Here is a 15,649-nt window from a genome sequence, read left to right as displayed (position 1 = left end):
ATCATTAAAGCTTTGAAAACTCTCTCGGTGTAGCGAATTTCTTTGTAAATATGTGTAACCCATGTATAATAGGTATTTGCAACTGTATATTTTTGTAATGTATTTATTTGTATTTATTTTAGACACTTATTCTGATATGTTTTGCACGGGTGAACGAAAAATGAGGGGCGGAACAAACGCGGGGTGCCGAGTTTAAGTGGGGACCGCTAAAAGTGAGGGACAAACAAGGAAAGAAGAGGGGGTAAAAAGTTGGTTAAAGAAAAAGGAGTTGCGTGAGTAAATGTGTTCATCTGATATATTTTTCCCACCCTTACCTTTGGAAATATACACTTTTTTCCTTGGATTACTTTTAACGGGACCCGGACTCTGCAGGTCTGCATCAAACATTAAGTACCGGTATCATTTTCCGTTCATTTTGCCGGCTATGATTTTTGGACTGTAGACTTTAATGAAGGACATTTAGTTTCAATCGCGGGACTTGAAGTCGGGTTTGGGTTAATTTTGTGTTTGTGTTACATGTTTAAATGTGGGCGCATGCGGCTTATATACAGGTGCGGCTTGTGTATGTACAAAATCGGATTCCCTCTTAAAATGTGGTGGGTTCGGCTTATAATCAGGTGCGCTCTATAGTCCGGAATTTACGGTAAATGCGTTCCAGAAAAGGGTTCCTTTTTAGCGCATTGAAGTAATTTTACCGAGAAAAGTAAATGTTTTCCATGAAAACGCTCCTTTATAACGTGTCATTGCCAACCCTGCACACACACACGCATTCGACCTTCATTTGCCGTCCTTCAAAACATCTCCATGTGGTCTTTGGCCAGACAAAGCCATTTACGCCGTTATCACCGCAGGCTGTGAAATGGAGTACATTGGCCGGCCTCACACGCTGCGCTAGCCGCGGCGTGCCGTATAGCGCCGGAGGCGGTTTTGCCAGAACGGCCCAGCAGTGGTCGAAGGAAGAAAGGCTTGGAAAGCGTCCTTAGAGTTGGCAGCTTGCAGGGAGGAGAAAAAGAGGTTAAAGGCTTAAGCTGGATAATTAAACACATAACCTGATGATGAAATGATCTCCCCTATTTATAGATACATTTTCTGATTGACTGAGCTGAATCTCAATTGCATACATTTCCTGCTGCTTTTCGCTGAAAAACCAGTAGAAAAAGAAAGCAGGCTCTGTGATGAGGAAGCTCAAGTGCAAACAGCTGCACTCCCCAGCCGCTCTTTCCGTCAGGAATTGAGAAAGCGGCTTGAGAATAAAAAAAAAGAAAAAAAAAACATAATCGCAAAATGTGATATCAGGTGGCTGGCCTACATAGCTAAAAGGTTGCCAGAGTGCATCGTGGGACTCAATAAGAGGATTCGAGTGCACTTTGGTCTGGGGCTTATTTTAAAATCTAAGGGGGATTGATAGAATGGAAGATAACAGGAAACAGATCTTCTGCAGAAAAGTATGGATACACCGAAAAATCGAATTTGGGTCCAAAAATGAAAAATCTAAATTTCTGAGAATTAGTGACAAAATATTATAAAGTAAGGAATACTTATATGTAATATACGTGTATTTGATTAAATAACGGGCAGCACGGCAGCTGAGTGGTTAGTGTATCCATGGCAGAGTTCTGAAGTCATGGTTCCAGATCCAGCTACCATCCTGTGCAGAGTTTGCATGTTCTCCCTGTGCTTGCGTGGGTTTCCTTCTGAGAGCTCCGGTTTCCTACAGCATTTCAAAATCAAGCATTTCAGATTAATTGACTAGCCTAAATCCCCCCCAGATGTGAATGAGCGTGTGAATGGTCTCCTTGTCCCCGCTGCCCAAAGATACCTGGGATGGGCTCCAGCATCCTCGCGACCCTACTGTGGATAAGAGGTGCAGATAATGGATGGATGGATGATTAAAAACAATAAGCATTAGCAATAAAAAAAATCTGTATATACCGAGGAATTCGGAATTTTTAAAGGAAAAAACACTTTCGACACACATAAGCTGCACCTGACTATAAGCCGCATTTGCCCGCCGGTGGGCCGCCGTACTTCTGATAAACAAATATGTGTCCGTACAATATCACCAGTCACTGAACTTTGTCATGCCAAGAAAGAATCAAATGTATTCAAAAATTTTAAATTGCGTCCATTGTCATGTTCTTATACAATTTCCGTGCTTCAATTCAATCCCTATTTTTAATCATAGTCCCAGTCACGGCCATATTCCTGAACAAAGCTACTAATGCTTGTGCCGTATTTCATATTTTCAGTACTCCCTTTAGTATCACTGCCAGCCTTGGTACCGTTAACTCAAAACTACCGTACAAAAATACATTATGGTTTGCCGAATTGCAAAGTCTAGAAAGACATTGTGGGAGAGAGTTCAGCGAAGAGCGTATCAGCGGTTTCATGGTGCAGTGAAGCAAATCAATAGTAGGCAAGCAATTTATATCAAAGAGACCAATAGCAGAAAAAAACATAATTTGTTGTTGATGCCATAAAAAGGGTCCCAAAAACATTGCGTTTCATTTCGTAATCATTACTCATCAATTACAGAATTTCATAAAGGGTCATTGTGTGATATTTGGCCAATAGATGTCTTTGGCATGTGTCGTGCAACTGAAAAGAGTGCTAAAAAGCACAAGTAAAAGTACAGACATGTTCCTTCTCATTTTTTTGCCCAGCCTTTCTGTGAGGTTTAACTTGTTTTGGGTACCTGTAGTAGAAGGATGGCAGATAACAATGTCAGCTCAATCTAGGTGAGGGACGTGCAATAAATTTACATTTTACAACCTACAAGTATTTTTTTTACATTTACGATCCTATGATAGTTCACGTTGGTCTCCAAAGTACTGCTGATGGGCACGAGGTAGTCCCCTAAGATCAACTGAGTAGCCCGCGGACAGGTTTTGAAAATAAACTACCAGTAATGGGTCATTCCAATTTTCTAGTCAATTTGATTTCTTATCGAGATGATGTTTTAACGGTTGACTTAACTTCTAGTAATTACAACCTGGTAATAACTTAGTAACATGATAATAATAGCATAAGTTGTTACAGTGTTTTAGAAATGTATATCAAATAGTTTGTGAACATGAATAAAAAGTACCTCTCAGCTTCAAGAAGTATGGTGACCCCAGATTTAAATCAATATAATTTTTTTCAAATAAATGACTTTGTTTTTGCCACAAGGAGGTGCCAAATAATACACTTTGTCCCGTTACGTGTTCCAAATTTTGTGAAATGTAAAATCAATATCATCTTTAATGGGGCTTGTTTCAAAAGTGAAGTGCGTTGTGTTTACAGACATCCTTTGGCGACGGATTCGTTAGCGTTCAAACGCGACCTGATTTCAAAACAGCTTACGACGTCTCAGGAAAGACGAGATGTATTTGAAAAAAAGTAGAAACTCTCTTTGGGACTGTGAAAAGGTTACGAAAGAAAAAAAAATGCTCCTTTTTCTGTGACTTCAGGTTCAGTCCATATGAATGGTACGACGCCCACCCCTGCAACCCTGGATCGGACGTGGTGGAGAACAACTTCACTCTGCTCAACAGTTTCTGGTTCGGAGTGGGCTCCTTAATGCAACAAGGTATCTTTCAACATCAAAAACAATCCCATCAAGCCATTGTCCTGCCCTTAATAATAGTTTCCATGTGAAATCACCGGCATCCCCGAATGTAAATAGTTGGCCATAATGGATGGATCAAATACACGCGGTTTGATGTGGTCACAGTCTACACTCATTTTGTTGGATTTTGTTGAAATGAAAGAGGATTGTGTAAGGCGTTGTTTTTCCTGACTCTACATTACAGTTGATTTCCAAACAGTGTAAGTGGAGGCCAAATTGAGAACCTCACTTGCAATGCGTCTTTTGGAGATAGTGGGCGCATGCCAAAAACCCTATATTGCGCTCTTTCCTAACCAAATTCAGCTCAAAGAAAGCTTTGAGTGTCCTTAAAGCCTGATCCCAAGAGCCAAGAAGAGAGCCGCATGTACGAGAGCGTTCTCCATTTGGGCCTCAATGCTGTGGAATGCTCTGCCCCTGAGATTTGATGTCCAACCTCAGTGGAACTGTATAAATTTAGGCTAAAACACTATTTTATTCTACAGTTTATGAATTACCTATATTTCATGTTCCCAATATCTGTGCATTGTTTGTTATTGCAACATCCGTTGCAGCCTGGCCACCCTGGAAGGGGGGATACCTCGTATGCGGTCCTTTTCAAGGTTTTGAGTTATTCCTTGCCCTCATGTAGGTTTTAGATCAGGGGATGGTGTAATAATAGTCGGTAGTTTGCAATAATGTGTAGGCTGTGCAGCCCTTTGAGACTCCTTGTGATTAAGGGCTATACAAATAAACAAGACTTGACTTTATTTATCTTGTGGAGTGCAGAGTTGTGCTTTATTTTAAAGCAATGCAAACCACGGGAATGGCACACTCAAATGGCTTGCAGATGGTAGTGTACCCTTTGTTGGGTGAAACAAGTCCCAGAGATTGCCTTTTCTAGTCCCTAACCCTTACACCACATGCTTTTCTCTAGCGTATATGGGTTTTGTTTGTACATTACAGAACATTTTTGTCGTAACTGCCTCTACTCTATTGGCTCGGATGTTGTGCACATGGTTAGGAACAGTCTATTACCGCTATTTTTTTCTCTCCCGTTTGCTGATTGTTCCTCACCGAGACGGCTTACATGACATAGCGAGAAGCTTGTCACCTACCTGCTGTTCCCCCTCAAAAAACGATTCACGAATCTTGTCAGGCATCATTGAAAGAGGCTAGATATGGTGGCAGCGTTTATTTCCCACTACAAAGCCTGTCGCTGACCCTGAAAGAACGTCTTGAGGGCGCAAGGGACAGGAGAAACGCAGCGTTGAGGGACATTTTGACGAATGCCGGCTGTCTACTTTGCAGCGACTGGCAAGTGTGATGGATTTGCACAGGCCAGGTTGCACTTGGGGTAACCCCGGCAGAATCTTGGAATGTTTGACAATAGAAAAGATTTTCAAAGCCAATCTTAACGATATTATTCCAGTCAAACGTTGGGACACGACATTAATCTATTCAGTGTGGGGATCTCTAAGTTTATTTGCCGTGTAGCATAGAATAGAAACCTATGGCAGTTAACAAATCCCCCATTAGGCCAGATAAAACATTAATATAACAAAATAGTATATAGTAAGTACTACCTATGCCAAAGTTGACAATATTATTACAGTGAAACCCTGGGATACGCTCGGTAGCCTAGATGGTAGGGCGCCCGTTTCGAGACTGAGAGGTCGCTGGTTCAAGCCTCAGCCGGGTCATACCTAAGACTTACAACATTGGTACTCATTGCCTCCCTGCTTGGTGCTCGGCATTAAGGGTTGGAATTGGGGGGTTTGGTCACCTAATGATTAAAATGGCTGCGCCCTGTTTGGCTGCGGCTGCATCGGCTCGCTACAGTTTAACTGTACGGGTCAGGTGTATCGACATTTCGTTCTGTGTGCATGGTTACAAAGAATGACAATAAAAGTAAATTATATTATATTCTATTAATCTGTTCAAAGATGGGGATCTGAAAGTTAATTTGCCGTGAAAACAATAAAATAACAAAATTGTATATAGTAAGTACTACGTATGCCAATGTTAATGTTATCATTACACTAAAACCCCAAGATATGACATTAATCTGTGCTGAGGTGCGGATTGCAAAGTGAAATTGCTGAATAGTGGGGGATGGAATGAGCGTATGCCTTCCAAATCTCCGATACCCCAGATAACATGTTTAAATAACAAAAAGGTAGATAGTTTTCTATCTTTGATACATGTAAAAATGATTAAATACCATTTTGAATAATTATACATGTAAAAGAAAAATTACATTTCATTTAAATTTGTGGTGACGTGATCTGATAGAGTGGAGTTAGCGGTGGATGCCTAAAAGGGGAGGAAACGGCAACAGACAATTAAATAATAAACATCCATTTGTATGGATCTCCTCACAAGATTTTTTTATTTCGATGTCTCATTTATGTAATCCTGATCGTCGATTGGTTACGATCATTGAATCAAACGTTATCTATACAGTAAACCCCCGGGATAGAAGGTGGGAATCGCAAAGTGAAATTGCAGCATTGCGGGGGATAGAAAACCCACGTTAATCAGCAAATGCCTACCAAACCCCTGAGGACCCATATTAAAACTTTAAAATAACAAAATAGTAGAAATTAAGTATTACCTATGTGTAAAATTGGTGTAAATGATTATATAGCAGTATAAAAAAAATATATGTAAAGGAAAAATTACATTTTATTTAGCTTACCTGTAATGTGACTTGAGCTGGTCAAGTAGCGTAGTGGGTGGATGCGGGGGGGGGGGGGGGGGGGAATACCGTAAAAGTAGATGGAAAATGAAACTTTTACTTGTAAATATTGTCATGCCCTTATGAGAAATATTTTCTTCAATGGCTTCCTTATTTTAAATAGTAGTTCCTATCAGTGGTTGGTTACGGCTACGCGACATGAGGTAATGACTCATGTGAGTTATTTGGGTGACTTGATAATCGAAAGCTTTGTTTCCATGGTTATTATGTTTTTGCTTCTCACTTTACCATCACTGCAAATCTTGGACACATAGTTAATAAATACAGAACAAACAAAAAAATCAATATTGTATGACACTCACTGAAATTCACCCACCACAATCTGAACCGGACAAAAAGAGAGAAAGGCATTGTAGGAAGTAGTTCAACCAATAGAATATCGGCACCTTCACAATGTGGCACAAACCAATAGAAGACTAGCATCTTAACTGACGTTGACCAACAGCAGACTGGCATCTCAGAAATGTTACTCTACAGCTTTCAAAATTTGAACACATGTTTTTGTCAGGAGGACCAGAACAGAGCAGGAGACCCCAGAGCGTTCGTTACAAGTCTTTTATTTGGGGAAGCGTACAGGGTTAGCGGGAGACGCGATGACCGTCGAACGTCAGCAGCAACGCCGTGAAGACAACTTCGGAACACGTAGCCAATCGTAGCGTGGGACGGAAGCAGGTCGAGTTTACCGGGACTGGAGAGAAGATCGTAGCGTGGGACGGAAGCAGGTCGAGTTTACCGGGACTGGAGAGAAGATCGTAGCGTGGGACGGAAGCAGGTGGGATCGGAGGCAGGCAGGCAGAATCAGGTAAACAAGAAGGCACAGGTAATCGGGAGAGTCATACGGGGTACAGAAGTATCCTCAGACGAAGAGGTCTCCGCGTAGCGTGCTTAAAAAGGGAACATAAACCAATCAGGGAGCACATTCCAGCGCGTCAGATGATTACCCCAGGTGGCTCCATTTAGGTAATCATGACAGTTTTTTAGCTACAAAAACTAAGAGAATAAAAAATCAGCATTGAAAAAATCTACATTACCTCATTCCGCAAATTGTTTACTTGGAAAAAATTGAAAATTTAAAAGTTCATAAAATACTGTAACAACAATAATGAAAAAAAAATATATATTATTATTATTATTGTATTTATTGCTAATATTCATATATTATTTGTATGTATTTGTTTTGTAAGGATGTTTATTCAAATATTTATTTCATTTTATATTTAGAAATATAAAGTCCATTTTTAATTGTACTATTTTTCATTTCTAATTAGCAGAGTGAAAGTAGCTATTAACCTTGAAAATGTTGGTGATCTCTGCCTTACAGTATCTAATTCATGCTCTCATTTAGTCCCATTGACGGCTATTGACGTTCAAGATCCATTTTAACAAGGTTTGCGGGTAAGGAGTTTAAAAAGTACACTTTTATGGACCAAATTAAGCATAGAATGAACCATCAAGAGCTCACTAGCCTTGCATAAAACCAAGGATATCTATTTATTGTCTCCATATAAACACATATTGAAATTGGTCTCATTCTTTGAGTGGCTGCTAAAATCCAAAGAAAACTTTCCCAATAAAGGTGAGAACCTTAAAAAAGTAAGAAGCGCCCGGTGGGCTTTCGGATTTAAGTGAGAAAATCGTCAAATAATAACGGCGGAAGGATCTGCGGCTTAGAAATCATTTTACCGTCCTCGGCTGGCCTTTATTGACTTCCTCCCTGCGCTTCAATGCAGTACATTTGGTACTACTGACTTTTAATAGAGACTATTATAAACCTTGAATGGGAATGCTCAGCCCGTATAACAATAACATATACCGTTTGTGACATTTTTGTTCGGCAGTTCCCGGTAGGATAATGTCAAGCATCTAACCCGGTTCAATAAAGGTCAGGTAACACGGCTATAAACTATTTCTATGACTGCTTTTTATAGGGGTCGAATCAGATGTTTTTCGACGTATATATTTTTTAATGACGCAAAGGAATTTAAGTCGTGTAAAAGGAGTCTTGGTGGGTGCAAAAAATTGTCAAATATCTTCTATTTGCCAAAGTATCTAGTTCCGTGCCAGCTTGAATTGATTAGGAATGCCTGAACTCACGATGATTAGATACGATGGCTGACCTTTTCACACGTATTTCCTTCTGGCAATGGCCGCCTTCAGAAGTTCCAAAGGCTCTGTTTCTATAAAACATAAATAATCTGGCGAAAAGTGTTAAGTGTAGGAATTTGATGTTTTCTTTTTTTTAAAGCACATAACCATTAAAGAATTGGCGAATTATTTCACTTTTATATTGCTTGTATTAACAGTTCTGACATATAACGCCTATGGCAGCCTAGCTGCAATGGATCTTTCGTTTATAGCTATTGAATGGATCTTTGATATCTATAACCACCAATGGGGTCTTAGCTAATATGGATCCTTGACCTTTGTGGTTGTCAATGGCAGCCCAGCGAGAAGAGATCCTTGTTATCTATAGCCGTCTTTGGCAGCCTGGCTAAAATTGATCTTTGGTGACTGTGGTCGTTGGCTGCCTAGCAAAAATAGATCTTTGAAGACTATAGTCAGCAATGTCACCCAAGATTAAAATGATTGTTTGATGTCTACAGTCATCTATGGTAGCTAAAATAATATTTTGTCCATGGCAATCTGAGGCAGGTTAACTAGAGTGGATCTTTAAGATATTAGCTAAAAGGGATGACATCTAAAACTGTTGACACCCTTGCTAAAATGGATCTTTGACGGCTATTGTCATCTATGGCAGCCTAGCTGTGATCTTGGGCAATAGATATAGAATGGGTATTTTATATCTATATCCGCTGATGGCAACTTAGCTAATATGGAACTTTGATATAATAATAATAATAATAATAATAATTTCCTTGTATTGTCATTCTGTGTAACAATGCACACAGAACGAAATGTCGATTGCACCTGACCCGTTGTCTGTGTTTGTCAAAGGATAGCGAGAATATACCTTTGACATCAATGGCTGTCTATGGGAGCCTGGCTAAAATGGATCTTTGACTTATGTGGTTTTCGATGGCAGCCTGGCGAGAATGGATCTATGACAGCTATAGCCGCTAATGGCAGCCGAGCTAAAATGGATATTTTAGGTCTATAACTGTCTATTGACTTCCTTGGCAGTCTATTGATCCCCATCTATAGCTATCTATGGCAGGATAATTAGAATAAAATTTTCACGTTCATAGCCGCCAATGGCAACTTAGCATAAATGGATCTTTGAAATATGTGATCACCAATGGCAACCTAGCGAGAATGGAACTTCGATGTCTATAGTCGCCAATGGCAGCCTTGTCAGAATGAATCTTTGGAATCTATAGCCCACAATGGTATCCTAGCTAAAATTAATCTTTGAAGTCTACAACTATGTATGGTAGCCAAGCTAAAATTTGTATTTTGTTTACAGCCATGCATAGCAGATAATCTAAATATATTTTTTTAGCGCCTATGGTCCTCAATTGCACCCTAGGTAAGATCGATATTTCCTGTCTATGGCAGCCTAGCGAGAATGCATCTTTGACAACTATAGCCACCATTTGCACCCGAACTTCAAAGGATTTTTGAGATCTGTGGTCGCATACCGCAGCCTCCAGGCAGCAACTAGTCCCCTAAGAAAACCTGAGTAGCCCATGGACCGGTTCTGAAATGATCTTGCCAATGATGTATCATTGTGATTTTCTAGGACATTTGATTTCAGACTGAAATGTATAATTATTTACATTAGCGTATTTCAATTCAAAGATCAATTTTCTCCTTTTATAGATTAGCTTATAATTGATTTATCTAAGCCAATCAAGGTCTTTATAGAAGGAAGGATTTATTTAATGGTTGACTGAGTCTTTTGTAGTCCTGCTTCCTACAATTAAAACCTGGTTATAACATCATAATAATGTAGTCACAACATAAGAGTAAAATGAAAACGTGCAATTTTAGAAATGCATTGCAAACTTTTATCCATTCGCTAATGAGTCACAAAAAAATAGTCCCCTGCTTCAAAAAGGTTGTCGACCCTTGAGTTGTACGCACGTAGTCCGATCGGTATTCAGCGCTAAGAGTGTTTTTTTTTTTTGACGTCTCAAAAACAACTTCTTCTTCACAACACTTAACTGCCAACCTCGGTGACAGCATCTGAGGCGGAAGCCATTTTCTTGACGAGTGTAAAATGCAAATGACCACGTTAAAGTGGAAGGAGGAATTTAGGAAAAAAGACAAGAACAAAAAAGAGAAATCCAGCAGCTTGTCTGTGGGAGTGAGGTGTCACCGACAACACAAAGAACATCGAAGACAACGGGGCGCAACAGCAACAAAGCGCTAGAAATGTGGTCGCCACTCCACAACAAACATATGTGTGATCATTCCTTGACGCCTTGACTCCACGACGGGAAACGGATTGCAAATTATGCTATTTTTTTTCCTGTCACAAGTTTTTCTGAAAATAAAAAGGAAATAAGAGTCAAAACAGTAATTAAGAAGAGCTAACAACAAAGACACATAGCTAAAAAAGCAATTTCCCTGTCATTATAATGTGATTAGCTATGTTTTTAATGTTAGCATTCCTAGTCCACATCAAAGTATGCCACTAAATTGGCTTTCATACCAGAAATGCAGTGTCACCCTGGCAATTTGTAAAAATAAATCCAGTTTATGCTAGCTTTGTTACCTTTTCTTGAAGAAACCCAGGCGAATTACCCAGATAAATTACCTTTTAAAATAAGAAGGTTTGACTATTCTTTCAGGAGCATTACCTATGTTAGTTAATATTTTTTTTACATTAATCCCATTGTATTCTTCATATTGTACGTATCCATTCTTATTAAGCGAATACTACAAAATTATTAAATTAAAGTTTTACGTTAGCATAAAAAACAAGCTACCTCATACTCATACACTGTTGAACAGTCTAAAGTGTAGCTTTCATTATTGTTTATCTTCCCTTGCCAATCTATTAGCAAAATACAATTACCCATGTTTAGCACATCGAATGAGCCATTAATACAGTATATGTATTTGAATAAAAATGAATTAAAACAGTCTTTTGTCTTAAGATCTTTAAGGTATTCACAATATCTTGTTTGTTTTCACAATCTCTGAGCTAAGCACACAACTTCAACGTAGAAGAAGTGATGATTATTTCAACCTTTCAACTTTATTGTCAAAAATGCTATGTGCACAACAAACAGCATAGATGAAATTACTTCCTCTTCCATGCGTGCGACTGTAGCTTTTCATAAAACCAGGCTGATTAACTAGATGACTTAGCTATTGAAATAAACAACCGGACCACTCTTTAAGTAGTTTTAGCTTAATTTTTTCTTGTGTTGTACAACAAGAAATGTTACTCGAACCGATACAAAAGTTAAATGCTTTTGTTAGCATAAAAAAAGATGAAGTCAACTAACCATGCACTTACTGTGAGTGTACCTATTCCCTTGTCATTTTTGTAGTGTAACTTTTATGATCTTGCTTTTTCTATAATTACAGATATTTAATAATAATAATAATAAAAATATTTAAGGCTTTTTTTAAGTAACCTGTCTTTTTTTGTACTAAAAATAAACATTTCATAAAATAATATGCTCTAGAAAGATAAATAAGGTTAAGTTTAACTTACTTTTGGAAGATGGGCTTCAAGAGTTAGGCGACTTCCTCCTCTGTCTTAGCTGTCCAAAAAATGTGATCCAACCATATTCTCAACCGCATCCAGCTTCCATATTCCCCTTTCATTTCAAATGAAACAGCTCGCCTCTTCTTTACACTTTAAACCAACCATATTGAATAAATGCACAAGATATTAAACAATGAAAATGTCAAAGTGCTCGCTGGAGATACAGTATAGAATGTTTACACACAAACTAGGAAGAGGAAGGGAATTTCTTCTTCAGGCTGGATGACCTCTCACAGCGCCACAAGCAGGTAGCGGAAGAAAGAAGCACTACAGTAAAGTACTGTACCTGTATTTGGAAAAATGAGCACAATACCAAATCTAACTTACAGGAATGTCCGGATATTTTTCGACATCGTATCCACCGTTTTTCGTAAGTTAAATGGTCGTAAGTAGGGGAGCGTCTGTATAAGCTGAAATATCAAATTAGCCCACTTTAAAAAAGGCAATTAATCTATATTTTGTCTAAATATTTGCCAGAATTTCACACGTTAGCTTGTTCATTCACATACTTTTATATTCTGTTCGAAGCTCAGCAACCAACGTCAACACATAAATATTAGTCTATTTGTTGAGTTAAGAAATCTAAAAATGTTTTTTGTCAGATTGATTTCATTCTCTCATCTCATTAGCTACACCGCTTATCCTCAGTAGGAGCACGGCGGCGCAGTGGTTAGCGCATGTGCGGCACAGTTCATGTCTTGGGAAATGTCTTGTGCTGAGTTTGTATGTTCTCCCCGTGCTTGCGTGGGTTTCCTCCGGGCACTCCGGTTTCCTCCCACATTCCATAAACATGCATTTTCAGGTAAATTGGCCGGTCCAAATTGTCCCTATGTGTGAATGAGCGAGTGAGTTGTCTGTCCCCATGTGCCCTGCGATTGGCTGGCAACCAGTTCAGGGTGTCCCCTGCCCACTGCCCGATGATTGCTGGGATGGGCTCCAGAAACCCCTGCAATTTCATTCTCTATCCCTGTGAATTAGCACACTTGTAGGAACAAAATTTGGTTGTCTTTTATTACCTTTCCATCACACGGCTGATCTACTTTTGCATCTACCTTAGAGTTCCATTGCACCTCCATGTAGGCTGTATAACTCCTCTCCGGTGCTGACAGCGGCTTTTTACGGCGTGGAATTTAATCGTGCTTCTAGCGCTTTTCAGCACAAGCGCTAGCGTTCCCCTCCCTTCAGTCACAGTGAATTAAGCGATAGCAGCGTCCCTCCCTTGTTTGTAACCGCACCGAGCCTCTGCCGAGCCGCAGAGGACAAACGCAATCAAATTTGGTGGAAGAGGTTAAAGAGCGGAGCGGTCGGCCCACCCTCTCCATTCTCCAGCCGCCCTCCTCCGTGGGCTTGTTACTCTTCAGAATTGCTGTCATAAATCTTCTCCGGAAAGTAACACGGTGTACACGGACCGCAAGGGTATTTTAAAGGTTGTCAGAGATGAGATATAAAGTAAGTTTAGCATCAGTCAGTGGGCCATTGCTGAAGCTGAATTGCTCAGCGGAGAGGATGTGAGCGTTTACGGTCCACTGGCTCAGATTTTTTAAATGACGTCGTAACGTAGCTGTTGAGTACAACTCACGGATAGAGGTAAATGATGCCTGAATCCATGTCTGGGATGGTTTTCACCTATGTAGCATGTAGTCAGTCGAGAAAATAGGATTGCACATGTAATTTGCTGTATACTTCAACAATATTCATCCATCCATCCATTATCTGTACCGCTTATCCTCAGTAGGGTTGCGGGGGTGCTGGAGCCCATCCCAGCCATCTTCGGGCAGTGGGCAGGGGGCACCCTGAACTGGTTGCCAGCCAGTCGCAGGGCACACAGTGACAGACAATTCGCTCGCTCATTCACACCTAGGGACAATTTTGACCGGAGAATTCACCTGACATGCATGTTTTTGGAATGTGGGACGAAACCGGAGTGCCCGGAGGAAACCCACGCAAGCACGGGGAGAACCTGCAAACTCCGCACAGGAAGGTTGGTAGCTGGATTTGAACCCATGACCTCAGAACTGTGCCGCACACGCGCTAACCACTGCGCCGCCGTGCTGCACTTCAACGATATTATTAAATATGATATATGCACAACATACAGCACAAATAAAATGACCCTTTCTTCCCCGTGCGCAAACATGCAATAAATAAGGCACAATACAAATAGCAGGAAGGTCAAAAAAGAAAAAAAAGTATGCATGTAAAAGTATAAAAATACATAAGGTCGAAGAAGGCAGACGGATGGGAGCGGGTAGGGAACGGGAGAAAGTTCAATGTCCTGACAGCCTGAAGGAAGAAACTGTCCTTTATCCTGCTAGTTCTGGTTCTGAGAATCTTTTCCATGACGTAGCAGGTTGAAGAGGATTTGAGATGTATGAGTGGGGTCACCTGCAATCCTGGGGGCGGGAGCGGCAGTAGCTCAGGTGGTAGAGCGTTCGTCTTTGGATCAAGGGATCCCAGTTCGAATCCCGTCTCGCCCGTGTTACATGTCGAAGTGTCCTTGGGTAAGACACTGAACCCCTAATACCCCCAATAAGCAGGTTAGCGCCTTACATGGCTGCAGGGCCGCCATTGGGAAATGTGGAGCACATTGTAAAGCGCTTTGGGAAGTCATTGACTTGAAAAGCGCTATATAAATGCAGATCATTTCATTTCATTTCATTTCATATATAGCCATGAGAGGTGTGTAGGGGACACCAATGACCTCTGTTCTCACGATGCACTGTATGGATGAGTGGATTGGAAGAGCACGCCATACCACACAGTGATGCAGCTGATCAGGATGGTCTCAATGAGCACTTGCCCACCAGTATTTGATGAAAAGGACAGGCGTTGATGGCTTTTTTGGCCAGAGGTGTTCTGGCTCCGGGACTGGTCCATGCTGATATGCACAACCAGGAACTTGGTACTGCTTACCCTCTGCCCCGCAGCACAGTTGATCGCGAAGGGGGCATGCTCAGTTTGTGGCCTGAAGTCAAAAATAATCTCTTTGGTCTTCTCCACATTATGATGGAGATCATTGTCTTTACACCACCGGGCCAGCTTGCTCACTTCACTCCTGTAGGTTGCCTCGTCGCTGTTGTTGATGAGACCCACAACAGTTGTGTTGTCCGCAAACTTAATAGACAGGTTGGATCTGGATGTTGGGGTGCAGTCATGGATCAGCAAAGTGAAGAAGTCGGAATTTAGCATCCAACCCTGGGGGTGCCCTCATATTCATTATGATGGTGCTGAAGGTGTTAATGCCGTGCGGAACTGCCTGTGGTATCCCTGTGAGGAAGTCAAGCAGCAAATTAGACAGGTAGATGATAAGTTCTGGCCAATCAGTGTCCTCTCGATTTTCGTGGCCAATCCATTCTTAAAACCAAGCCGATCAAGTGAATTTCCAGAGAGATGCCACAGTCCATACACATTGGATACAAGCGTTGTACCCATTCCTATGGAGTGTCTATGCTTAAAGAAAGCCACGTACAGCACACTTTGTAAACAGATTTATATCAATGGAGCCTAGTTTTGGAACAAAAGCAAACAAGCATTGTACAATGTTGTATTTTGTTATCGACATGATTAAAATCATCTTTTCATTGATGTCAAAAGTTAGATGCGGAAAAATCGTTTTTTT

General features: G+C 40.5%; 1 protein-coding gene across 1 annotated transcript in view; it reads left to right on the top strand.

Moving 5' to 3' along the window:
- Positions 1–15,649, top strand: part of grik3 (glutamate ionotropic receptor kainate type subunit 3) — a 176,015-nt gene that overhangs the window by 143,101 nt on the left and 17,265 nt on the right. Inside the window, exon 12 of the mRNA XM_088327081.1 lies at positions 3,453–3,571. Within this exon, the coding sequence (XP_088183207.1) occupies positions 3,453–3,571 (119 nt within the window). The remainder of the gene's footprint in view (positions 1–3,452; positions 3,572–15,649) is intronic.

This window comes from Urocampus carinirostris, chromosome 2 (genome assembly GCF_059441175.1).
Source record: "Urocampus carinirostris isolate Australia breed hairy pipefish chromosome 2, RoL_Ucar_1.0, whole genome shotgun sequence".
Classification (NCBI taxonomy): domain Eukaryota; kingdom Metazoa; phylum Chordata; class Actinopteri; order Syngnathiformes; family Syngnathidae; genus Urocampus; species Urocampus carinirostris.
This window is presented reverse-complemented; position numbering and strand designations above follow the sequence as displayed.